The 26,547-nt window shown below is 55.9% G+C and overlaps 1 protein-coding gene across 2 annotated transcripts; it reads right to left on the bottom strand.

Moving 5' to 3' along the window:
* Positions 1–333: 333 nt before the first annotated feature.
* ZMAT5 (zinc finger matrin-type 5) lies at positions 334–23,547 on the bottom strand. 2 transcript variants are annotated; one of them, XM_052654784.1, is made up of 8 exons: positions 23,445–23,547; positions 19,164–19,250; positions 11,038–11,192; positions 7,893–7,955; positions 5,555–5,635; positions 4,241–4,352; positions 840–990; positions 334–718 (listed from the first exon to the last, which is right to left on the bottom strand). In XM_052654784.1, exons 3-8 carry the CDS (start codon positions 11,162–11,164, stop codon positions 422–424), a joined length of 831 nt encoding a protein of 276 aa, XP_052510744.1. In that variant the 5' UTR covers positions 11,165–11,192; positions 19,164–19,250; positions 23,445–23,547; the 3' UTR covers positions 334–421. The 2 variants fall into 2 exon arrangements, with proteins under 2 accessions (XP_052510744.1, XP_052510745.1); XM_052654785.1 differs by lacking the exon at positions 840–990 and having other exon boundaries at positions 451–718.
* Positions 23,548–26,547: the final 3,000 nt, after the last annotated feature.

Raw genomic sequence — 26,547 nt, forward strand, 5'->3', positions numbered from 1 at the left:
GCCCGCCCTCCAGGGGTCGCCCACTTCTCCACTCCACCCAGGCCGAGACCCGGCTCCGCGCGCCACCCGAGCTGCGCCACCTGCGCTCTGCGCTGGCGGACGTGGGGACCCGGCCGGCACACCCGGTCCTCAGCTCCCCTCCCCAGATGCGGAGCCACGCCTGGTCTGGATCGGTCCCGCCCGGCCGCGCTGAGCCTCCACCGGCCCCTGAGGGAAGAGAAGGGTGCCAAGCACTGGTCAGCCCAGAGAGCACCGCACCTCGCCCATCTCCCGACCCAGGGCCAGAGCGCGGAGCAGAGGGCGCCAGGCGAGCAAGGGCAGCTGTGCCACTGTGGTGACAAGGCTTGCTTTATAAGCATCCAGAAGGAAGTCCTCTGAGGTGTCTCCTGAGGGGGTGGGCGTGGAGCAGCCTGGCACAGAGTCAGGACCAGGGCTGCACCTGGCTGGGGGCGGGCAGGGAGCACGCAGGCCTGAGAGGCCCAGGCTTGAGTTTCTGACGCTCCGTGGGGCACAGCCTCGGTGTCCGCCGTAGAAGCCCTTCTCTTGGTTGTGGCCGACTCATGAGCTCGCCAGGCAGGGAGGAGGGGCTCAGCCCCACTGGACGCTGGGCTGCAGGGGCCACCCCCCAGGAGGGGGTGCCCGCAGGGACGGAGGCAGCTCCTGGACTGGCGGCCAACCCACGGGGTACTGGAACACGGTGGCTCTCACGGGCTCGGCCCTAGACCCAGAGGGAAGGACGGAGAATTAAAAGTGGGGCGCTGTGGCCCAGGCTGGGGCACTACCCGCCCCTGCCCAGCTCACCCTCCCCACCACCCCAGCTGTGCGGTGCCCCCGCTCACCCCCACTGCCTGAATCACCAGTTCAGGAAGGTAGAGCCTCAGAAACACGCGGGCCCTTTGAGCCCCCGCTCTAGGAATGCTCCCAAAGAAACAGTGGGGATTGGGGGCAGAGACTGAGCTGAGAGAGATGGGAGGAACCTCAGGAGTCCACCTGTGGGGGAGGGATAAATGGATAAATATATATGCACGTTCACGGCAGAGAATGCTATGCAACCTGCGTGAGACAGAGGCAGGCTTATACGCACTGACGAGGAAAGGTGTCATGACGCACTGTGAGACGAGGGTAGAAAAAGCAGCTTATAAAATAATGTGTATAGCATGATACTATTTTTGTTTAAAGATATATAACATATATAAATGCATAAAAAGAAAAAAAACCTGGAAGACACAGCAAAATGTTAACAGTGGTTCTATCTGAGTGCTGCAATTATGGGTGATTTTTTTTTTCTACCTCTTTTATACTTTTCAAAGAAAAGTTTTACAAGCACGCAAGCCTTTGAAATCAGGAAAAAAAAATATTGTCTAAATTTTTTTTTTTTTTAAAGCCTCATTTCTCACGCTATTCACTCTCCTCCCCCTTAAAGTCCACCATCCCGGGAGCCACCTCCTGGGGACCGGGGCCTGTTTGAAGCACCTACCCCCCCCCCCCCCCCCCCCCCCGTTGTGCCCAGCCTGGGGCAGCCCTCTCCTCAGGGAGCCTGCCCCACCTGCTGCTGTCCCACAACGCTCGCTCCTTCGGGACTTGACCCCCACGCAGGCTGCTGCTTGCGCTTCAGCCCCCTGCCCAGCCCTCCCCTCAACCCCCCACCCCCCCCCCCACCCGGCCCCGCATTCAGTGCAGGCAAGGCCCTGGCAGCTGTCGGCAGGCCCGGGGCCCCCGTGGCCAGCTGTCTGCAGGAGGAGAGGCCTGGAGGCTTGGGCCTCTCTTCGGCCTGACCCGCCGTCAGACCCGGAGCAAGGACTTCAGGCAGCCTGGGGCCTCCTGTGGCGTGAGGACAGGGGAGTCCCTGCTCGGCTGTCTGCTGCCTGCTGGAAAGCACAGACAGCGGCTCCCACCGTGATTTATGGCGTCGGGGAGAGTTCATAAACTCCAGCAGCCGCAGAGAAGGGTGGGAGTGAAGGGGGAGGCCCCGCGGCTGCTGGAAGGGACGCCTGGCTGCCGGCCAAGCCCCGCTGCTCCACAGAGAGGGCGTGACCCAACGGGGAGCCCCGTCCTGCCTCTGGACCCGGTCAGACGCCCAGGCGGCCAAGGGGTCCCGCCAGGAGAACGGCACGTTCCCCAGGCTCACAGGCCCTGAGCCGTCAGGGCACACCCCTCCAGCCCGCACAGAGCGGACAGGGATGCGGGCGCCCAGTCTGCCCATCACGGGGACAGGGGCAGCTCTCTCTTCTCTCTCGCTGTCCCCCGCCCTGGGCCCAGTTAGAAAGAGAGAGTCTCAGGGAGGCGCCTGGGCTGAACAGGAGCGCCCAGCTCGGAGAAGGGTGCAGAGGGGAGATTAAGACGGATCAAGTCACAATCTGAAGCGCCAACAATGGAAAGCACGATGAGCCCTGGCCTGGCTGGGGATTAGCCTGCTGGTCTGAGGCCAGCCCCCACATCCCAGCACTGCCCTCTCTGGCAGGCCCCTCAGGGTCAGTCTGCCAGGGTGGGGGGCAGTGGACATGCAAGCAGCCCCCCTCCAGCCTGCATCTCCCCTTCCCCAGGAGGGCTGGCCAGACTCAGCTTGAGGGCTCTGCTCGGCCTGGGGGGGTTGGAGCCCTCGGGGCTGGGTGGCCCCAGGTGGGCCAGGCAGCCATCTGGGCCCTGGGTGTCCCAGGAAGGGGGAAACAGACACACCCTGCGAGGTAGAGGGGCCACCAGACCTGTCCCCACCAGGCGCATGTGGCACGAACACCCAGGAATGGTCCCCCGGGCCGGGCTCCTCTCCCCAAACGCTCTCCTCAGCCAGTGTGTCCTGGGTTGTGAGCTCTGGGCTGCCGTGAGGGGGAGGCCCAGGGCGGGGCGGGCCAGGGGAGGGGAGACGGCTCAGCTAATGCTTGAAGGATGAGTCTGACTCTGCCAGGCAGATGTGGTGGGGGTGGGGGGCAGTTCCAGGCCGAGGAAATAGCACGAGGCGCCCCACAATCAGGAACGCCCACCACATCTAAGAAGCCGCCGGACAGGACTGACGCGGAAGCCGGACGGGGGTGGTGAGAAGGCGACCCCCACGGGCCACGGAAGCAGCAGAGAAGTTAGCCAGGGCCCTTCGAGGTGGGCGGCGGAGTCCAGGCTCCCCGAGGGGGAGGAGGCCCGGAGGGTTTCAGCAGGGGCCGGGCCGGGGAGTGTTCTAGAAGCTGGTTGGGGCGGCTGTGTGGAGGGTGGGCCACCAAGGTCATAACCGCTCCCAACAGGATCAGAGGAGGGGCTGTCACGCTCCAACATGAGAGTCATGGCTGCAATGTGTTTTCAAGGTCGGGGCCCAGATTTAAAAACAAGATTAATTTTAAAACAGCTTAACAAGCTCTCCTCACTGGGGCATGGAGAAGGCAGGAGGCTTGGCTCTCACCCCCTGTTGGAGCCTCAAGGGGAGGCCTCACCCCACAGACTGTACCGGCTGGGCCACAGACCACGAGGCCCCCCCGCAGACATCACCGGTTCTGCAGCCCCAGTGCAGCCAGGCGCGGGGCGACCTCACCATGTCGGGCAGCTCCCGAGCACACCCCTTAGCCCTCTTCCTCCCTTCTCTCTCAATACCTGGTGGAAGGCCCCAGGAGCCCTGGCTCTGGCCTTGGCCATGACCTTGAAGGGCAGAACCTGGGTTCCTGACCCAGGCTGCCCCCCATATAAGGAATGAAGGGCACCCCATCTACTCCTGGGCCTCCTGAGTGCTGGGCCCCAGCAGCAGCCAGGCCAGCCCCACCCCAGCCCCCTCCTTAAGGTCAATGGCGAGAAGTCTGTCACCCCCCTGTGTCATCCCGGCTCTGCCCGCTCAGAGCTGTGTGCCCCCCGACAAGTCACACCTCCCACGAGCCTCCCTTCCCCTTCCGCAGGGTCAGGGCAACCGTGGCCCTCTGGCAGGGTCTAGAGGGGACAGTGACCATGGTCAGGCCCCTCCGTCTGGCAAGGGACACTTGGTGCTGTGGACTCAAGCTGGCCTGGCCACCTGCCCGCCTTCAGCCAGTGCAGGCTGCTATAAGGGGGGAGCCACCAAGGCAGGGCACAAGGCTGGGCATGGGCACCTACAAGCGAGTGTCCGTAAGCCTCTGGCCAGGGCCTGGGGACCAAGAGCCCCGATGTGGTCCCCCTGGGGAGTCCTATGTGGGTATCCGTGTCTGGTCCCTGGGCAGTTGGTGGCGACAAGGGCAAGCTGGCTCGGGTCCTGCTCCTGGAGGGCACGGAGCGGGGAACCCAGGGCCTGTACCTGCTGCTTGGGGTGGAGCTCAGCCGCTTGGCTCGCTTCTCCAGCCAGTCCTCCAGGCGGACCTCAGGAAGCTCGGCGACGTCCAGCGGCCACTCCCTGGCCCGCCTCTCCTCTGAGGGTAGACAGACAGGCCAGAGTGAGGGACATACTCACCCCCACGCTCCCACACGGCAGGTGGAACCTTCTGGGGTGGGGGGCACAGGCTGGGAGGCCAGGAGCAGAGCCTCTGGCCTGTCTCTACCTGCAGCCACCTGCCTCCCCAGGCAGCTCCCCCTGGGCCTCCCACTGCTTCATCAAATGGCGAGCAAACTCTGGCTACCCCCCAGCTTTCTGGAGGTGGACACGGGATAATGCGTGTTGAGAGCCTGGTCTTCAGGAGGGTCCAAACCTTCCCAGGGTCGGGAAGACAGTGTAGGCTGCAGAACAGAGCAGAGCCTGTGTGCGCCCTGCTCCACGGGCCTCTGGTTCTGAGAGATGGTGGTGGGGACAGGCTGCAGATACAGCTGGCTGCCGGGACGCACCGGTCCGGCCCACGGGCCTCAGTTCTGCCCTGGAAAAGCGCCGAGAGACCTCTGTCTGTGCCAGGGCTGCGGCTGCACTGCCACCAGCCCCCCAGGGCAGGCACTGCCCACAGGGTCTGACTGGTCAGAGGGGAGCGAGGCCCATCGGGGGATGAGGGCAAAGGCCAGGCCGCCCCAGACGCTCGCTGGCCACGTGGATGGAGGCACCGCGCTTGCCGGGGGCTCACGCGAGGCTGTTTCTCCATGGGTTCAGTGAAGGGAGGCAGAAGATCGACAAAGACCACCTAAGAGGGAATTCCCTTTTCTCTAACTGAAGCGGTAAGAAGTGAATGGCGGACAAAGGCGGACAGGCCAGTCTTCAGGTGGACGCTGACCTCGCCTTTCCACAGAGCACCCTGAGGTCAGGGAAGGTGCTCTTTTCATCTCCGTGGACCCAGAGCAGCAACAGGGGATCTGCCAGGGACCAAGCAGGGACCCCAAACACGTGGCCTGACTGAGGAAGGGCGCGTGGGTGTATAAGAATGAAGGGCAGGCTAGCAGGGCCCCAGCGGGGCTGAGGCACACCCTCAGGACTCCCGGGCAGGAAGCCATGCGTCTCACTTTAAACCCAGCCAGGGATGTGGACGGGAGCTCCTGGCTCCTTCCCCACTTGTGCCCGGGGTGAACTGAAGGTGGCTCCTGATGCCACGGGCTACCGGACATGGCGGTCACAAAAGAGGGGGTGGGGGGAGGCGCAGGGCAGCAGCAGCCCCCAGCACCCCCGCCCCCAGCCCAGGGCCCCAGGGAGACGCACCCTCCGCCTGGACGCTCAGCTCCTGCAGGCCTCGCTCGGACAGGTGGGAGAAGCGGCAGCTGGAGCCAAAGTCGCACTGACCTGCAACGGGAGGACAGAGCCAGTCACTGCTGGAGCGGACAGAGCCCGCCACTGCTGGAGCGGACAGAGCCCGCCACTGCTGGAGCGGAGCCCCGCGGGCTGAGGGGCAGCCTGAGGAGGGGCCAGCTGGCGTCAGGGACTGAGGAGGGGCCGCCCAGCCCCGAAGGAGAAGCTGCACCCCCTCTGGCCTGGCCACGGGGGCTGCCAGAACCGCTTGTCTGGTCCCCCAGGCCCTGCTCGAAACCCTTCCCTGGCCGGAGACCAAAGTCCACTGTAGCTTCGAGTGAGTGAGTGAGTGGAAGTTGCTCAGTCGTGTCCGACTCTTTGCGATCCCACAGACTATACGGTCCATGGAATTCTCCAGGCCAGAATACTGGAGTGGGTAGTCTTTCCCTTCTCCAGGGGATCTTCCCAACCCAGGGATCGAACCCAGGTCTCCCGCATTGCAGGTGGATTCTTTACCAGCTGAGCCACCAGGGAAGCCTAAGAATACTGGACTGGGTGGCCTATCCCTTCTCCAGCGGATCTTCCCGACCCAGGAATCGAACCAGGGTCTCCTGCATTGTAGGCGGATTCTTTACCAACTGAGCTATGAGGGAAGCCCCAGGGAAGCCCCTTTAGTGACTAGGTTCCATTAAGCCTCTGCAGGCTTGTCCCCTGTCAACTCCCCCTACCGGAGTCCCATCAAACTACGGGAGGACCCTGTGAGCGTCCTGCTTCCTCGTGCCCGGCCCGCTGGCGGCCCCTGCCCAGGGCTCATGGTTGGGGGTGGGGCACAAAAGCTGGACTGCTTCCCCGGAGAGACTTTCACGGCAGCTTTGTCAAGGAGGCACCAAAGTCCAGGGTGGCTTTCCGAATCTCAACTGTGGAGACTAGAAAGTATCTCGAGATAGCAAGAGGCTGTGGGGCTGCGGGAGGGATAAACTGAGACTGACACACACACCCTCCTGTATATAAAACAGATGACCGAGAAGAATCTGCTGCATAGCCCGGGGAACTCTACTCAGTACTCTAACGGCCTATATGAGAAAAGACTCTAACGCAAACAAGCAGTGGAATAAATATGCGTGTAACTGAATCACTTTGCCATACACCTGAAACTGCTGCTGCTGGTAAGTCACTTCAGTCATGTCCAACTCTGTGCGACCCCACAGACGGCAGCCCACCAGGCTCCCCCATCCCTGGGATTCTCCAGGCAAGAACACTGGAGTGGGTTGCCATTTCCTTCTCCAATGCGTGAAAGTGAAAAGTGAAAGTGAAGTCCCTCAGTCATGTCTGACTCTTAGCGACCCCATGGACTGCAGCCCACCAGGCTCCCCTGTCCATGGGATTCTCCAGGTAAGAGTACTAGAGTGGGGTGCCATTGCCTTCTCCGACACCTGAAGCCAACATGATGTAAATCAACTGGACCCCAACAAAAAATAGGAAAAAAACAAACACAGGAGATAGAGGTACCCTAAGACAGCCTCACGGACCACGTTGCATTCAGGAGACACTGGGGGCAGCACTGTCTCCTGAGGGGAGCGTAGCCGTTCACCCCGCTTTGCAAGGCCAACAGCAGTACCTGTCCCGGGTGCCAAGCTCCCTCTTACACCTTGCTAGCCACCATGGTGCTCCTCTTTGCTTTGGCTGCGAGGAACCTCAGGGCCAGACCCTTAGTGAGCACGCAGGACCCTGGGACAAGCCTGGAGGAGACACACCGCTCTCCGGCCTTGCCCTATTCTTCCTGCTCTTGTTTTCACCTGCCTTCGGCTCCTTTGCCTGCTGAGGTTTCTGGCTCTTGGAACTACATGCATCTTTACTAGCTGGGTACGGAGCAGTGAAAGCGACACCCGGCACCCTTTGTTCGAACTCTGAAGTTTCTCCCTGTTGTCGACCTGTTAGCGTCTCCAGCCGTGCCTGCAGAGAAGGAGGGCGCGGTGAAGGTCGGGCTCCCAGGCTAACTTAATCAGCCAGTCTATTACACCCATCAGTGTCTCCTGGATTGACTCGCAGGCTCTTGCTCACCCAGTGCTTGCTTGTCCTGGGTGACCTGATAAAATCATATGCTGAGGTCTGAAGAGCTGAGGACCAAGCCCTGGCTGTCATAAGGCACAAGCCCCCGGGGAAGGGCCCCGGTGACTGAGACCACAAAGTGGGCTCAGGGTGGTGGCTGGGGTGAGGGCAGGGGGCGCGCTGTGCAGAGGTCCAGGCAGGCCAGATGGGTCCCAGGCAGGCGGAGGGAAGGGAGGGACCTGGACTGAGCAGGGCACCTTACCTGTCAGTAGAAACTTCCGGCAGGGCCTCTTGTTCTGCTCATCCAGCAAGATGGCAGCTGCATCTGCAAGGAGACAGGAGCTGGGCTCAGACTGTGGCTGTGGACGGGCACTTCCCACCACCACCACCAGGGAAGGGGAGAGCGCCTCACCCAGCAAGGAGGGTAAGAGGGGATGACCACGGGCAGGGATGTGGGGAGAGGGACCAGAGCCTCAGGTGACCTCAGCCCCACCCAGCCAAAGCCAGGACAGGTGTGAGGTCAGGACTCTCAACCGTGCATGGCGGATCACCTGGGGAGTTTTTTTAAGTCCTGGTATCAGATGGTTTAGTAGCTAAGCTATGTCTGACTCTTTTGCGACCCTATGGACTGCAGTCTGCCAGGCTCCTCTGTCCATGGGATTTTCCAGGCAAGAATACTGGAGTGGGTTGCCATTTCCTTCTCTAGAGGATCTTCCTGACCCAGGGATCAGACCCGCATCTCCTGTGTCTCTGGCACTGCAGGCGGATTCTTTACTGACACAGTCACCAGGGAAGTGGGTTTCCTGGGCTTCCCTAGTGGCTCAGACAGTAAAGAATTCACCCGCAGTGCAGGAGACCCAGGTTCAATCGGAAGAAGACTTCTTTGTTCTGTCATTGCAACTTCCTGAGATTCTACCATTCCCTTCTCCAGGGGATCTCCCCAACCCAGGGATCGAACCTGGGTCTCCTGCATTGCAGATGCCTTACCATCGAGCCATCAGGGAATCCCATATTGAATACTATATCTTATATGTTAGAATTTAAATTCTGTTTGAAGTTTAAACCTTGTGTGCTTCTTGGTGGGCAAGGAATCAATTGGTCAAAATCTGTGAGTGAGTGAGGCACACAGGATGGTGCCCTGACTCAGACCCCTCACGTCGCCCTGGAGGAGGGCGCAGCCAGGCCTGGGCTGTGCACTTTCCCCGTCCATCCACCACCTTTTCCAGAGGCCAGGGACTTCGGAGCCTAGGTTCACAGGATCCCAGGCAAGCTGCTTAATCTCTCCAAGTCTCGGGTTCCCCACATGTCAAATGGGAGGAAAACGCTCACCTGGTAGGGCTGCTGTGAACATTTAATAAGTTAATGGATGGACAGCACTTGGCAGAGGACGCCACACATTAGAATTTTGCCAGGAAAGTGGAGCTGGGAGCAGCCTCAGCGCCAGGGTCCCCGGTGATGCTAACGTGCAGCCAGAAGTGGAAGCTCAAACAACAGGAGCAGTTCTTACTCCATGAGCTCCTCATAAACCCATCATATATGCAAACAGGCCCATTTTGCAGATGGGAATACTGAGGTTCATGCAAGGAAAAGGGGCACACAGACAGGAACTGGCAGTGCCAAGTTTGAACCCTAGCAGTGAGTCTCAAGCCCCTGCCCTTTCCCGTGTGGCTGCTGATTCCCTGGTGTCGGGCTTCCCTGATGGCTCAGCGGGTAAAGAACCTGCCTGCAATGCAGAAGACACAGAAGGGGCGGGTTCAATTCCTGGGTCAGGAAGATGCCCTGGAGGAGGAAATGGCAATCCACTCTAGTGGTCTTGCCTGGGAAATCCCTTGGACAGAGGAGCCTGGAGGGCTACGCTCCACAGGGTCGCGAAGAGTTGGGCGCGGCTGAGCAGCTGAACACCAGCAGTGAGTCGCTGGCTGACGGGGGCCCCTCACCTCCCCAGGTGGGCCAGCTGACGGCCGGGGGTGGGGCTGGGCTGCTGAGGGCTGCAGTCAGTTATCAGAGGGCTCATTCCCGGCCTGCCTGCCGGAGCGTGGGTGCAGCTGGCAGCGTTGAGCAGGGTCCATCTGTCAGTACTAGGCCTGTTACTCGGCCCACCCCGCTGGTGCCAGAGGCTTCCCCTGGGGAGGTGGGCCCGTGGAAGGCATCTGGACACTGCTCAGAGCCTCCCCTGCCACCCATCTCCCAGGCAGGATAGCGAAACTGGAAGAGGGGCTGAGTCTGAGTCTTGACAATGTTGTCAAGACAACCCTATGGGGAAGGGCTCCAGGCTGCCCAGCATCTGGCTGCTGGCTCCAACTCGAGCCACACGGCAGAAGCTCCAGGCAGCTTTTCAAGTCTACTGAGCCCAAGCCTGTCTTTCCCAGCTTCTGTTTTATTTCATCCGAGGGGAGGGCTTGAGAACTGTTAAAATGCTCCTCAGTGATGCTGAAGTGCACCCAGGGTTGAGAACCCCCACCCCAGGCCCTGCCCCTCTGCCCGGCATTCAAGGCTTCTCGAGGTCTGACCCCATTGGTCCTTCTCGCTTCAGCTCTCCAGATGAACAGCTGCCCCGCTGCCCTGGGTCTGTTTGCTCGTTCATTGAGACATTCGCCCGGCAAACATTTCCCGAGCACGTCCTGGGCGCCGGGCGCTGTGCCAGGATGAGGATTTAGCGGAGGACAAGTCAGACCTGGTCCTTCCTTCCACTCTGACAATCACACTAATCCACGCGGCTGTGAGCGAGGTAAACAGCCAGCATGCGGCCAGATGACCTGCCCTGGCCCAGGGGTCGGAGAGGGCGTCCCAGAGGGCTCCCCTGGGGAGGGCAGGACAGCAGGAAAGGCCTGGCAGCAGAGGGGCCAGTACGGGCCGTGGCCAGCGCGCTGGAGCTTGGAGGGAAAGGCCAGCAGGGGCTCCGCCCTGACCGCGCTGTCCTAACGGGGCGTGAGGTCATGGGGCAGAAGGGCCCTGTTCTAGTCACCTTTCGGTCTTCAGAGCCTCTTGGGCAGCCAAGTGCATGCCAGGTGCTCCCCAACCCCATGGCCAGCTTCAGCCCCTCCTCCTCGCCCTCTCTCCTGCGACAAGAACACCTGCTCAGGACGGAGCACAGGCTTTTCCCTAAGCTGTGGGCTGGAACACCAGCTCCTCAGAGAGGCCCTCTCCCTGTCCCTGGTGTCCCCCAGAGCCTAGCAAGGGCTCTGAGAATGGAGCCTCCAGTCAGGACTGCAGGGAGAGGAGCGCACCTGCCACTGCCCCTCCAAGGGCCCGTCTGCCCGAGTGGCCAGCAGCCCGGGCCTCTCTCTCTGGCTCTTTGGAGAGCCCAGGCCAGGATGGTCGCTGGCCCATGGTGCTTCCCCAGGGATGATCAGAGTGATCGGAGACCAAGGTTCCCCCCGCCGGGCCGCCCGGCCTGCAATACTCACCTCGAAACATATCATACCAGAGCTTCTTGGCCTTGAGGTGCTGCAGCCCATTCAGGTGCTTCTTGCGGTTGTGGAGGTTGTCCTGGAAGGAGCGGTCGCAGTAGTCGCAGAAGTAACGCTTCCCCATGGAGACCCGCGCTGGGAGCTACCACTGCCTGCAAGGTCAGGGCGCTGGGTCAGAGCGTGGAGGGCACGCCACCAGCCCACCCGGAGTGCAGAGGGGCTCACCCGGGGCCTGGCCTGTGCAGGGGGAGGAAGGCTCCCAGACAGCCTGGGAGGAACCACATGGGCATCAGCATGTTTCAACGCTCCCTGGGGGTTCTCATCTGCAGCCAGGCTGGAGAACAGCCGCCTGCCCTCCACTGGCCAGCCCCCCGCAGGGCCCCCCACACCTCTCATCTCCCCTCTCAGAGCTGTGCTCCTTCCATCTTTGCTCAAACACTGCCTTCTCAGTAATCTCCCGTGACTACTTCACTGACAACGGCAGAGCCCTCTGCTTGGCTTTCCCCATTCCCAGCTCCACTTTACCACCTCTGAAGTAATGTTATCTGTTCTGTTTATTATGTCGTCTCTTCAACAGGAATGTGCGCCTGTGGGCTGGGATAGTTTTGTTGTGTGTTGCTACAGCCCCCAAAGTGGTGCACAGTACAGAGAAGGCAACCAAATGTGTGTTGAACACGTGCATTAATTCCCATTTTCCTTATGGGAACAACTGAGGTTCAGAGAGAGGAGGTGACTCGCCCAAGGCCACACAGCTGGTACACGGAAGGCAATCCCCGGTGCCCGACAATCCTGCCGCTGGTGTCCGCTCTTCTACAGCCAGCTCAAGGCTTAGAGAAGCCAGAGGGCTCGGGCGGACACGCAGGCACTGAACGCTCAGGTGGTGATCATGGAGGAAAACAAGAACGGTTCAGGGTCTTCAGACCCGTAAGACCCCTCACCGGTGGTAACCACTGCAGCCAGAGGCAGGTGGCAACTCTGTGACTCATGGCCAGCCCTTGGGAACCCGTTTGGTGTCACAAGATGAGAGGACAAACGGGTCCACTCAGGGCCATCAAGTGGGATCGGCAAAGGGCTGAGCCCAGAATCGTCCCACACCTTTCAGGTCCTAGAGTCTGACCCCTCCTTTCCCAGAGCGGGTGCCTGAGGCCCCGAGGACGAGAGGGAAAGTGACTTCCCCAAGGTCACCAGGTAACAGCCCAGGCCAGCAGCAGAAACCCCAGCCCCCTGGGGCCCGGAGAACACAGTTAAAGCTGAGAGGCGATCCACAGGGCAGCCAGAGGGGGCAGCCAGAGGGGGACAGATGCATCTTGGGATGTATCCCTCCTGATAATGGGGAGGGACATAAGAGACAAACGAGCCCCCTGGAGAAGGCCGCTCCCGCGACAGACAGCAGCCATTAAGTCAAGGGCAGTAATGGGATCGAGAACAGTCACTCAAAATGAAAACGTATAAAACCTCTCTTCTCCTATTACTGCTGAGAAACCGCATCCCAGACACACGGACTTGATATATTAAATTTGGCAGCTCTAATACACCCCGTCTTGCCAATAAACTTACAGGAATTGGATTGAAATTGTAAGAGATGAACGTTTAACGGCCAAGTGCTTAACCAAGCCGTTCACAAGGCCTGAAGCAGCTCAGAGGAGAGAAACGGGCAGGGGGAGCGCCAGGGGAGAGGTGTCCCTTGGGAGGATGTGATGGAACAAGGGCTCTGGGCAGACGCTGAGCAAAACCCCCGAAGGCACTGGGAAGCCAGCTGTGTGACCCCAGACCCCTCCAGGCCTCTACGTTCCAGCTAGGAATACGGGGCAATGGATCTGACTGGCTGGCTAATTGCTTAGAGAGCAGCACACAGAAGTTTGCTTATCCAAATGAATTATTAGTAAAAGAGAAATAGCAATACAGGGCTTCCCTCGTGGGCTCAGTGGTAAAGAACACGCCTGCCAATGCAGGGGACGGGGGCTCAACCTGTAGCTTAGGAAGATACCCTGGAGAAGGAAATGGCTACCCACTCCATTATTCTTGCCTGGAGAATCCCATGGACAAAAGAGCCTGGTGGGCTATAGTACATGGGGTTGCCAAAGAGTCAGGTGCGACTTAGCAATGTAAATAACGCTAACGATGTCTGGCATTGCGCAAGCGCACGATAAATGTCATGTAGTATGGTGGTAGGTGTCAGCACCTACCACAGGCCAGCACTGGGCGCAAAGCTCTAGAAGGCGTACTCTCACTGAATCCTCAGGACAACCTGTGAGGTTTCAGATGAGGGCTCTGAGACTCCCAGCAGGGAAAGGACTGAGCCAAGCTCACGCTGCTGGAGAGCGGCCAGGCCCGGCTGAGAACACAGCGGGGATGGCTCTGGAGCCCACAGTCCCCATGGCTAAGAGAGTCCCCTCCAAACAGATCGCACTGATGACAGCTTTCCTCTGCTGTTTACTCACAACACCCCCAGGACCACACGGCCCCTTCAAGTCCCAAGAGGTATGTATCATGATCCCATTTATGAAGGAGGAAACTGAGGCTCAGAGAGGGGCTCTGGGGTGCTCCAGATCACACCTCCAGGAAGAACAGCAGGTCTCGTCATGCCTGGGGCTGAGGTCTGCTGGGAAAGCCACCCATCAACCCACCAGGAAATGAAGAGTACACACCCCTCCCTCAACCTACCCGGTGACACCGATTCAAATGATGAGCCCTTGGGGCTGGGCTGTGTGTGTCTGTGTACACATGTGTTTGTGTTTTCCCCTGTCTCTCACATGCACAAACCACAGGGGACACACCAGTCTCAGCTGAGGGCTGCTGCAGCAGCAACAGCCCCCCATGCCTCCTCCCCGCTGCCCACCCAAGCCGCCCCTCATGGGGCAGGGGAAGTGCTCAGCTGTCCAGGACAGGTCAACGGGCCGTGCATCCTGTCCCGGCTCTGCCAGGCTGTGGCTGTCACGTGCCCTCTCCAGGCCTCAGTCTCCCCACATGGAAAGCACGAGGTAGGTAGCGAGGCCAGGAGATCTCTAAAAGCACACACACACACACACACACACACGTAACAGAGAGCCTGGCCCACAGCAGGCCCTCAAGAAACATTGGCCATCATCACCATCATTACTGCTGGCCTCCAAAAAGCCAGGGTATCAGTGCCCAAGTGACCTCTGTGATCAGCTGCTCCAAAATACAGATGAGGAAAGTGAGGCCAGGAGAAGGGAAGTGAGCCATCCGCAGCACTCAGCATAAGGCGGCACAAGGCTAGTTCGCAGCCCCAACGGCAGCCTAAGACCCCCGCCTGCTCGGCAGCTCTGCGGGGGCCCCCCGTGCCCGGGAATGCGGTAGGGGGAGCAGAGTGGCTTTACGGGGGCCAGCACTTCCTGCCGCCTTCACAGGCCTGACGCCAGGAGGCAGAGGCCCTGACCCTGGGCAGGAGCTGGCCCCCAGCAAGGTGACCTCGGCTGGGTACCGCCCAGGTGTGAACCTCCAGGGCTCCCAACCTCCCGCTCCAGTGCCCCGGCGCACATTAGGAGGGGCTGCAGCTGCAGAGCCCTCTGGACAGACACACAGCTCAGCAGGTGGAGCGTGCCAGGCATCCTTGCACAGGGCACAGCCTGCACCACCGCACTTGGCAGTCCTGAGCAGGATGTCAGGGCAGGGGCGGGGGTGGGCACGGCCAGACGTCTCCCTGGCGCCCAGATGCCAGCATAGGGTGCTGAGTAAGCGGGCCCTCTCCACAGCCGTGATTCATCCCGTCCTCCGAGGACGCTCTGCACCATGTGAGCGCAGCCCTGTGGAACACAGGACCATCCGGCCCCGCTCCCTCGCCGGGAACACAGGCGGCACTGCCCGCCCACTCCCGGAGACCAGGTCTGCAGTGGCAACAGCATCTGCTGGCTCCCTGGAGCTGTGCCAGGTGACAGAGTGGCTCCTTGCGGCCACGGGGCAGAGGGCAAGGCTTGGGGAGGACCACCTTCTGGGGTCACACAGGCCTGGGTTTGAGTCCCAGCTCTACCGCTTATCAGCTGGGTGACCTCCGGAAAGTCCTTTGCATCTCCCGGAGTCTGTCCTCAGCTAGAAAATAGGAACCTCGCCGCTGCTGTGAATTTAGCACCGCGGAGAGTGGAGGCTGTGACTGCTGTTGCCATCGTCACCCAGGGGGCTCACTCCTCCCCCCTAAACCTGATTCAAAACTGCAGCCAAAGTCTCAGCAGCAGACACGTCTGTCCCTCTCGCCACCTGCTCTGTTTTCCAGAGCTCGTCTCACATGCTGATTTACTGTTAAATAGGCTGCGTCCCCACTAGAACACAGCTCCGCCAGGGCAGAGAGCGCTGTCTGTCCGTCCGGCAGCTGCACCTGCTCAAATGCAGAGTGGCTGCTGGGACGAGCGAGGGGCCTGCCCATCCCTCCCCGAGGCCTTGCACCACCTGGTCACCAGCTCGCCCACCCTCTTCTCCGTAAGCTTGAATATGGGGATGACCATGAGGACAAGAAGAGAGACACGAGGTCCCCAAGGGGAGTCTGCCACCCTCCCCCTCCCCACAGGGCTTCTGTCCCCAGCAGAGACCCCCGGCCCACTTAGCCCACACCCGGCAGGCTCCAGGAAAGGATGGCCACTGAGCTGAGATGCGGGGAAGAGGAGGAGGGGAGAACAGAGAGTCCGATTTGACTCCGTAGTGCGAGGCATTCCCTTGCCTGACCTCACAGACCCACTGAGCAGACACCAGGGCGTCCATTTCACAGGTGGGGACACACATTCAGAAACCCTCACTTCCTAGTTTGCTCAAAGCCTCGACTGGGAGAGACCCTGATGGCCTCTCATCAGCCCGAGCGCTGCGGGTGGGCCGGCGGGCACACCCCAGGCACCGGGCAGCGCTGTCACCGCACGTCCCGGGGCCGGCTGACACGGGGCCGGCGCTCCCTTCCCCAGTGCCCCACCCTGAGGCTGCTCCACTGATATTCTCGGTTCCTTTTATCGTGAGCAGCTCGGGTCCAGAGCTGGCTTTGGCACAAGGCTAAAATAACCCAACAGCTTGGCCGCGGGGGCTGGGAGGCAGCCGGTAATGATCCAGGCTTGCGCTCTCCACACGCTGCCCTCAGGCTCACCTGTCATTTCTTCTGATTACGGCACTGCCAGGCCCCAGGTAAACAGCAAACCTTGGCCAGAGGGCGGCTCTGTGGCACGCCCACTAGGAGCACCGCAACATTCCAGCATCGCATATGCCCGCCGTCTGGAGTCGGTGGCATCAGACCCGCCCCACACGGGAGGCCTGCAGACTACCTGCTCGGGACCCAGCTCCAACAGCAGTGCCTAGGAGACCCAAATGTCTCCCGATGGGACCCCCGAGATGCTAAGGGTCTTCCTCAGATGCCCCCGAGGTCTTGTAGCAACCACCCATCTCTCTCCTCCTCACCTCCTGAAAGGACAGAGCTCCAAACAGGAGAGGTAAAAAATCACCCGAAGGAGGCTCTGGATCCACACACCCCAATTCCAAAACACCTCTGCCTTTCCCTTCTCCACCCTCCCCCCACCATCCCAAAGCCTGGGCTCCCAATACCACGGGACTCTCTGCCACCGCTGCCCAAGTCACGTCTTACCCTTTCACACCAAGACCAGCCTCCCCCTGCCCTTTATTTCCTTTTTCTCACATTTTTATTTCAGTAACATCTGGTTTGTAGTTGTTGGTCGCTAAGTCGTGTCTGACTCAGAGATCCCGTGGACTGTAGCCTACCAGGCTCTTCTGTCCATGGAATTTCCCAGACAAGAACACCAGAGTGGGTAGCCATTCCCTTCTCCAAGGGATCTTCCCAAACCAGAAATCAAACCCATGTCTCCTGCATTGGCAGGCGGGTTCTTTACCACTGAGCCACTGCTGAGCCCCTGAACCAGCCTCCTTAGTTCAGCCCACCCTGGGCAGCATTATATCAACCCTCTGAAAACAACTCCTCAAATTTTTCCATTGTTCCTGGTGAGGAGCTTATTAAAAATGAAGCCTCCTGAATACGATCCTCGGGAATTCTGACTCAGCAGATCTGGAGAAATTTGTATTCTAACCAGTGAGTCTAGCACCCCCCTAGCAGATACCCCCAAGAAATAAAAGCCTGGAGAACTGAGGTCCCACTATTCATCAACCTTCTCTTCCCCTGCCATGCCACCGGCAGCCTCTGCTAAAGGCAGTCACTCTGGGTGGACACAGCCCCCAAATTCGTGTCCCAATTGGAAATCTGCTGGTCTACAAACACCCTCAGTGTCCTGAAACCCCGACTTGACCGGAAAGCAAAGCATAACTCAGAAAAGTGGATAAAACACTTTTCTTACTGGCTACGTCTCCTGTCACACTCCAGGAGAGTTTAAAATTGAAAATACAGGACTTTCCCAGCGGTCCAGCGGTTAAGCATCCACCTGCCAATGCAGGGGACACAGGTTTGATCCCAGGTTCGGGAAGATGCCACATGCTATGGGAGCAACTGAGCCCATGTGCCACAACTACCGGGCCAGCGCTCTAGAGCCTGGGCTCCTCAACAAAGAGAAGCCCCACCCTCCACAGGGAGTGAAAGCCTGCGCACGGCAATGGAGACAGAGCATGGAAAAAAATAAAGAACACATGAATACATCTTTTTTTTTTTAAGCTATATGTAAGGAATTTGACTGGGATTCCCTGATAGCTCTGTTGGTAAAGAATCCACCTGCAATGCAGGAGACCCTGGTTTGATTCCCAGGTTGGGAAGATCTGCTGGAGAAGGGATAGGCTACCCATTCCAGTATTCTTGGGCTTCCCTGGTGACTCAGCTGGTAAAGAATCCACCTGCAATGTGGGAGACCTGGGTTCGATTCCTGGGTTGGGAAGATCCCCTGGAGAAGGGAAAGGCTACCCACTCCAGTATTCTGGCCTGAAGAATTCCATGGACTGTAGAGTCCATTGGGTCGCAAAGAATCTGACGCGACTTTCACTTTCACTTTTCATGGAATTTGATTAACGTAGACAATCATTTTTTAGCAAAGAAAATAGAGGTAGAAGAGAAACTCGATTATTGTATTAATGTTCTTGTCCTAAGTTTATTAATAATCAGTGTATACTTGGTATTTAAAAGTATCTCACTGAAAAGAATTTCTGTTGAGTATACAAGAGGAAAGCATGTTTTTTCAGGAATTGATTAAACTGATTCCAATTTAAAATATAAAAATTAAAACCTGTAGTTAGATGACTGAGAAAACGGGCTTCCCAGTGGGCCCAGTGGTAGACAATCTGCCTGCCAGTGCAGATGTGGGCTCAGTCCCTGGGTCAGGAAGGTCCTCTGGAGGAAGCAATGGCAACCCATTCCAGCATCGTGCCTAGAAAACCCCACGGTCAGAAGAGCCTGGCGGGCTACAGCTCATGGGGTCACAAAGAATCTGACGCGCCTGAGTGGCCGAGCACAAGTCCACAACTGACAACGTATCAGCGATTTGTCTGAGGCTTGTTACTTTAGGCGGAGGAGTTAGCGATGGCTGGGAATGTTGGCTGCATAGTAAACACCTGCATCTAACACCTGGGGTGCTAGACGAGCTTCCAAGAGTGGCCCCCCATATTCTGATTTCATGACAGAGATGGAACCAGTATTTTTTGAATCCCCAGACTGAGAAAATGTGACATAAGAGAACATGACTAAGTCTGTTAACAGTATCAAACTGTTTACAAGAACTTAAAATTTATCACATTTATTAGTTTAATTTATTGGCTTTTCTAGTTAATTGTTTAAGTATTCTGGGGATATTATACTTGTTAGGTTATACATCTGAAGTACTTAAAAGGAAAATCAACTATATTAAATGTATAAGTGGAATTAAATGTGTAAGGGAATGTAATTCGGCTAAAGATAGGGCTGAATATTTAAAGGAATTTCATTTGCTCAACTTGAGTTCAAACATTAATCAAAGGGAGAGTTAAGGTTATTTTTCTTATTCTTTTAGGTTTACACATAGAATAATAATTTCTAAACTGAAAGCGATAGCTTAAAGAAAACTATATTTTTTTATAAAGCCTTGCTCCAAAATGAGAATTAACTAAAAAAGGCAAAAAAATAAAAATACAATAAGTCACACCTTAACTCCCTGTGGTCTTCCCTACCCATCTCCCCTAAAATAATCCCCCTCCTCCTAACTTACCATCAGCCAGATTCGCTGTCAGCAAGGAAAAAGTGTTCTTTCCCAGAAGCTTCACAATCTCCTGCCCCAACGGGCTACCCAGATGCTCTGCAAATAGAAAATAACTGGTCACGGTTATAGAGCATTTCATGGTTTTCCTCCCCGTCCCCTAATAAGGCATCACAGTTGCTTTTACAAGTCAGAGGTAGATCCAGGTTTCCAATCCGGTCCCTGCTTTTCAATGCCGCACCTACACAGATGACTTTTATCTCGGGCTCAGGCCTCTCCTCTGAACTCTACATTCATACCACCATCACCCTCTGAACAGAAGCAGTGGCAGATTTTAGTTTCTTGGGTTCCAAAATCACTGTGGACAGTGACCGAAGCCATGAAATTAAAAGATGCTTGCTCCTTGGAAGGAAAGCTATGACAAACCTAGACAAAGTATTAAAAAACAGAGACATCACTTTGCCAACAAAGGTCCATATGGTCAAAGCTATGGTTTCTCCAGTAGTCATGCATGGATATGAGTCGGACCATAAAGAAGGTTGAGCACTGAAGAACTGAAGCTTTTGAATTGTGGTGCTGGAGAAGACACCTGAGAGTCCCTTGGACTACAAGGAAATCAAACCAGTCAAGGAAAGGAAATAGCCTTGAATGTTCCTTAGAAGGACTGATGATGAAGCTAAAGCTGCAATACTTTGGCTACTTGATGCAAAAAGCTGTCTCATTGGAAAAGACCTGATGCTGGGAGAGAACAAAGGCAAAAGGAGAAGGGGGGCGCAGAGGATGAGATGGGTAGACAGCATCACCCACTGAATGGACATGCATATGAGCAAACTCTGGGAGACAGTGGAGGACAGGGGAGCCTGGTGTGCTGCAGCCCACGGCGTCACAGAGTCAGACACCATTTAGCGACTGAACAACAACCACTTCCATCTGACATCTAAGGAGCAGTTCGAGCTTAACATGGCCAAACAGAAGCTAAAATCATTCCTTTGATTTTAAGTTGCTGAGGTCAAAACTTTGATGTCATCCTCGATTTCTCTTTCTAGTACCCCCTACATCACTCACCTAGAGCCAGACATCCTGGAATGTGAAATCAAGTGGGCCTTAGGAAGCATCACTACAAACAAAGCTAGTGGAGGTGATGGAATTCCAGTTGAGCTATTTCAAATCCTAAAAGATGATGCTGTGAAAGTGCTGCACTCAATATGCCAGCAAATTTGAAAAACTCAGCAGTGGCCGCAGGACTGGAAAAGGTCAGTTTTCATTCCCATTTGTAAGAAAGGCAATGCCAAAGAATGCTCAAACTACCGCACAATCACACTCATCTCACACGCTAGTAAAGCAATGCTCAAAATTCTCCACGCCAGGCTTCAACAATATGTGAACTGTGAACTTCCAGATGTTCAAGCTCATTTTAGAAAAGGCAGAGGAACCAGAGATCAAATTGCCAACATCTGCTGGATCATCGAAAAAGCAAGAGAGTGCCAGAAAAACATCTACTTCTGCTTGATTGACTATGCCAAAGCCTTTGACTGTGTGGATCACAATAAACTGTGGAAAATTCTTAAAGAGATGGGAATACCAGACCACCTGATCTGCCTCCTCAGAAATCTGTACGCAGGTCAGGAAGCAACAGTTAGAAGTGGTCATGAAACAACAGACTGGTTCCAAATAGGAAAAGGAGTGCGTCAAGGCTGTATATTGTCACCCTGCTTATTTAACTTATATGCAGAGTACATCATGAGAAACGCTGGGCTGGAGGAAGCACAAGCTGGAATCAAGACTGCCGGGAGAAATATCAATAACCTCAGATATGCAGATGACACCACCCTTATGGCAGAAAGTGAAGACGAACTAAAGAGCCTCTTGATGAAAGTGAAAGAGGAGAGTGAAAAAGTTGGCTTAAAGCTCAACATTCAGAAAACAAAGATCATGGCATCCGGTCCCATCACTTCATGGAAAATAGATGGGAAACAGTGGAAACAGTGGCTGACTTTATTATTTGGGGCTCCAAAATCACTGTAGATGGTGTAGCCGGCAGCCATGAAATTAAAAGATGCATACTCCTCGGAAGGAAAGTTATGACCAACCTAGATAGCATTTTAAAAAACAGAGACATTACTTTGCCAACAAAGGTCCGTCTAGTCAAGGCTGTGGTTTTTCCAGTAGTCATGTTCGGATGTGAGAGTTGGACTGTGAAGAAGGCTGAGCGCCGAAGAATTGATACTTTCGAACTGTGGTGTTGGAGAAGACTCTTGAGAGTCCCTTGGACTGCAAGGAGATCCAATCAGTCCATCCTAAAGATCAGTCCTGGGTGTTCACTGGAAGGACTGATGTTGAAGCTGAAACTCCAATGTTTTGACCACCTGATGTGAAGAGCTGACTCATTGGAAAATACCCTGATTCAGGGAAAGATTGAGGGCAGGAGAAGGGGACGACAGAGGATGAGATGGTTGGATGGCATCGCCGACTCAGTGGACATGAGTTTGAGTAAACTCCGAGAGTTGGTGATGGGCAGGGAGGCCTGGTGTGCAAAGGACCAGACACAACTGAGCGACTGAACTGAACCCCCTACATGCATCTGTTCCATTTGACCCACCCCCTAAATACATCCCAAATCTGATCACTACTCTAATCCACACCCTAATCTAAATCACCATCCAGCCTCCACTTCCACCACAGCAACTTCCCCTCTTCGGTCTGATCTCTGGAAAGCAGCCAGAAATGACCTTGAAAGTAAATCAGATCATGTCACACCCCAGCTTAAAAGCCATCATCAGTGGCTTCCTAGTGCAATAAGGAAAAAGTAAGACTCTTTACTGTGGGTTACAAGGCCAGATATGAGCTGATCTGAGCTACTTCACAGTCCATTCTACTTTTTCCCCTGGAACACCCCAGGACAGAGCAGTCTCAAGGCCTTCGCACCAATGTTTTCCTGTTTGTGAAAGTGAAGTCGCTCAGTCGTGTCCGACTCTTTGCAATCCCATGGACTGTAGTCTACAGGCTTCTCCGTCCATGGGATTTTCCAGGCAAGAGTACTGGAGTGGGTTGCCATTTCCTTCTCCAGATCTTCCTGACCCAGAGATCGAACCCAGGTCTCCTGCATTGCAGGCAGACGCTTTACCCTCTGAGCCACCAGGGAAGCCCTGTTTGAACTGCTACTATTCATTCACTCAGTTCAGTTCAGTTCAGTCGCTCAGTCGTATCCGACTCTTTGCGACCCCATGAATCACAGCACGCCAGGCCTCCCTGTCCATCACCATCTCCCGGAGTTCACTCAGACTCACACCCATCGAGTCAGTGATGCCATCTAGCCATCTCATCCTCTGTCGTCCCCTTCTTCTCCTGTCCCCAATCCCTCCCAGCATCAGAGTCTTTTCCAATGAGTCAACTCTTCGCATGAGGTGGCCAAAGTACTGGAGCTTCAGCTTTAGCATCATTCCTTCCAAAGAAATCCCAGGGTTGATCTCCTTCAGAATGGACTGGTTGGATCTCCTTGCAGTCCAAGGGACTCTCAAGAGTCTTCTCCAACACCACAGTTCAAAAGCATCAATTCTTCGGTGCTCAGCCTTCTTCACAGTCCAACTCTCACATCCATACATGACTACTGGAAAAACCATAGCCTTGACTAGACGGACCTTAGTCGGCAAAGTAATGGCTCTGCTTTTGAATATACTATCTACGTTGCTCATAACTTTTCCTGGGCACCCTGGCTAAAATATTACCACCACTCCCTCCCCAATCAACCTGTCTTCTGCTCTTCTAAGTATTACTTGTTATTACTGCCCCTACTCACACACACTAGAACGAGCGCTTCATGAGGGCAGGGACTGGTTCACCGCTGGATCCGCAGCGTAGGGCCTAGGGCCTCTTAGAAAACGTTTACTGGACCGCCCTCTTCCTCCGAAGTTCTTGCTATTTCTATTCCCCGAAGGAATAAGGGCATCTAGGTCTCCCGTCTTCCAAGCCAGGTTGTCAGCTTGCGAAACCCAGGGATGAGGAGTATAGGAAGCAGGGGCAGAATCGCCTCTTCCCCGGGGGTCGGGCAGAGGGAATTAGCCCCCTGGACCCGATTTGTTGCCATAGGTTCCAACTCTAGACCTGGACTTGGGGCTGACGGAGGCGACAGGGGTGGGGACAAGCTTGAGATAGGGCACCCAGGCCTCGCCCATGTATCCAGTCCACGTCGTGTTAAATTGCCGCGGGGCTCGCCGATCTAGTTGGGAGAGCCCAAGTCCTCCCGCGGGGGGGTGAGGAGAAACTCTCCCTCGATGTCCCCTTCACAGAACATACCTGGTTCGGCGGGGCCCGACGGCTCCGAGCTCCTCCTCCGGCGCCCTCACGCCGTAAACTGCTTGCTGGGATTCGTAGTCCTCCCGCTGGGGAGCGGCCCGCCCTTCCCAGAAACCTTTGCGAATCAAAGCGGAAACAGAGCGGAAGTTGAGGAAGCGCGAGGGCTTCTGGGTGTTGTAGTGAAAATATTAAATCTTTTTTAAAAAACGCTTAAGAAGAAGAATTCAGTAATACGTTTCACCAAGCTGTTTGGGATTCCATGATCTGGATTTTAGGAGACCTTAATCCCTCGCAAGCCATCAGTTTACCTCCATAGTTCAAAACGACGAGCGCCGAGATTCAGAAGAACTACGAATCCCATAAAGCATTACACGTGGAGGCCGTTTGGAGAGAAAGGTCGTCTCGGCGCCGGCGCTCGTTCTGCGGCGGACAAACATGGCGGCCCCGACGTTGACTGCTAGGTTGTACTCTTTGCTGTTCCGCAGGACCTCTACCTTCGCCCTCACCATCGTCGTGGGCGCCCTGTTCTTCGAGCGCGCCTTCGATCAAGGCGCAGACGCGATCTACGAACACATCAACGAGGGGGTGAGGGCCTGGACCGTCCCTGACCTTGGGCCCTTCTGAGGGGTGACGGAGTGGAGGTGGGGCGGGACGCAGTCTACCTTTACTAGAAGCGGGGGAACCGTGGAGGTCTTCTGTCTGTAGACTGCCGTCTGTCCGTTCCCGGCCGGTATGAACCCTAAAACGTTCAACGGGATGAACAGCTCCCACTCTGCAGGGGTTGCTAGTATCGCTGTCTCCCACCCCACACACCCACTTGTCCATTGGCAGGAGCGAAAACCAAAGCAGAGTGAGAGCGAAGGATTATTAGGGCCACACCACCAGGAGGCCAGTGGCAAGTCAGGACTGGACCCGGGACCCCTGTTTCGTCTGAGGGTTTCAAGGGCACATTTGAGCGGGCGACGGCCGTGAATAGGACATCTTCTTAGACACTGGGGCTGGCCTTTTTAGACAGCACTTTTCAGTTCCGAAGCCTTTCTATGCTGGCAGCGATGGTATTAATAGTGGTTAGGGGGTGAGGGGTGAGGGGGATCGGGAGGATATAAAAGCAGAGAACCCTGGGTGGAAATACCGGGCCTTACCACTTAATAACTTGTGAGTTAAGCTCTCTGAGCTTCACTTTTTTCTGTGGCATAGAAATGATAGTAGCTGTCTCAGGGGATTATTGTGAGGATTCCATGAGATGCTGGCAGGGTGTCCAGTAGGTGGTACCACTCAAAAACTAGCATTTTTTAGCATCCCAGGGAGAAGGTGGAAGCATAAGATAGAGAATAACAACACCTTTTAAGGTCGCTGTGTGCCCGGCACTGTGCTGGGTGCTCTGCCTACTTACATCTTTCAAGTATTTAATTTATGGCTCATACTAAGGAATGTCCTGGACAGATAAGCCGTGTTCCACCACTCTGTTAACAATGTGAAACTGTCTGGCCCTACAGCCCAGGCAGGCTCTGTCTCCTGATGTACAGCCTGTGCTCAGGGTAGCTTTCTGTCCTTATGAAAGTGCTGCTCCTCTTCATTTGTAAGCTGTTCCCCTGGCCATTTCAGTATGTGGCGAAGGCATCTCAGAACGTTGTCATAATCCACCCATTCTTGGTGCTTTTAGGAGTGAAAATACAGCTAGTTCCTGACCCAGGGATCATAAGTCTGATGAGGTTAAAGTATGGCTCAATGTGAAGTATTTGGGGACCAGGCTCTTAGGACCTCTGGAGTAATACCTGGGAGTTGAAGAAATGAGACATTTCCAGCCTCTCTTCCTTAATAACTGTGTGCTTTGGGGGCCACCCACTCCAGTATTGCCTGGAAAATCCCATGGACAGAGGACTCTGGTAGGCTGCAGTTCATGGGGTCGCAAAGAGTCGGACCCGACTGAGCGACTTCACTTTCACTTTTGGGGGCCCTTAGTGTCTACCTCAGTTACCTCTAGAGTGAGGTCATGCGTTCCCCTTCCTTCACATACTGATCGAGCGCATTCTGGAAATGCCGGGAGTGTACGTCAAGCCTGCTATTGCTTCCAGACTGCCCCCTGCAAGCTGTCTGGATGTGGTCCATGTTTCTCTCAGGCCTGTTTCAGAGTCCAGGGCTGTGGGAGGCGTGTACGATGTGAGGAGCAAAACTCAGCATGTGGCTCTTGTCTTTCAAATGCAGAAGCTGTGGAAGCACATCAAGCACAAGTATGAGAATAAGGAGTAGCTCCTCGGAGGCCCCCGTCCAGGCCGGAAGGACCAGGTCCAGCACCAGCTGTTTGCCCAGAGCCGGGGCCTCAGCTCGAAGACATGCTCGCGCCGCTTTCCACAGACCGCCTTGAGCTGTCCACAGGAGTTGGCGTCACCTGACAGACTCTAACTTCTGCTGTGTCTGAAGTATGTTTAGTCAGAGTCCTCACCAAATAAATGTAAATTGTCCTTGAGACCTGCTTCTGCATCTTCTTAACTACCTGCTCTTCACTTAACCAGTTATTTGACACCACTTCAAAGTCCTCTGCAGGCATCTGAAGGGCAGATTCCATTATTCTGGGTCTCCCATTAACTTCCAGAGAATTCTAGTTTTCACACCGTGAGCTAGAGCTGGAGGTGTTAACCTTCAACTTTGGCCTCTAAACCAATAGCTCCATTCTTGAGTCACGCAGAGGACAGCTAACTGGCTGTGGATCCATCTGGGGAACAAATGTTTATTCTCCGTTCTGCCTTTAAGTTGCTGAGGATCTTTGGGGAAGCTGGCATACCTGTCTGGGCCACAGCTCATCTTCTCATAGCTGTAAGGCATATCGGAAAGCACGCTGCATGGCTGGGAGCAGCCCTGGAGAGCACGGAGTTGTGCTGAACAGTGGAGCGGTTGGTTCTGTTTGGTGACTGGCCTGGAAAGATGAGTGGCTCACTTGCCCACCATCTTTCACCTGGAGCCTGGAGTGATGGGGCCAGAGCTAGAACAACCACTAGCATCTGATGGGGGAAGAGTCATTTGGGAAACTCGCGGGGGTTGGAGAGACCCTAGGAACTGCCCAGTGTGCCCTACCTGAGGCATATCCTCATAAAGGTGGCAAGTC

Source organism: Budorcas taxicolor, chromosome 17 (assembly GCF_023091745.1).
Source record: "Budorcas taxicolor isolate Tak-1 chromosome 17, Takin1.1, whole genome shotgun sequence".
Classification (NCBI taxonomy): domain Eukaryota; kingdom Metazoa; phylum Chordata; class Mammalia; order Artiodactyla; family Bovidae; genus Budorcas; species Budorcas taxicolor.

Bases quoted from the DNA above. Each gene is read 5' to 3' on its own strand.
- ZMAT5 (XM_052654784.1), bottom strand. From the start codon at position 11,164: ATGGGGAAGCGTTACTTCTGCGACTACTGCGACCGCTCCTTCCAGGAC. The intron at 7,956-11,037 runs GTGAGTATTGCA...GTCTCCTTGCAG, and splicing joins CTGGTATGATATGTTTCGAG to ATGCAGCTGCCATCTTGCTG. The intron at 991-4,240 runs GTACAGGCCCTG...CCTCCCCCACAG, and splicing joins AGCTCCACCCCAAGCAGCAG to GTGGACTCCTGAGGTTCCTC.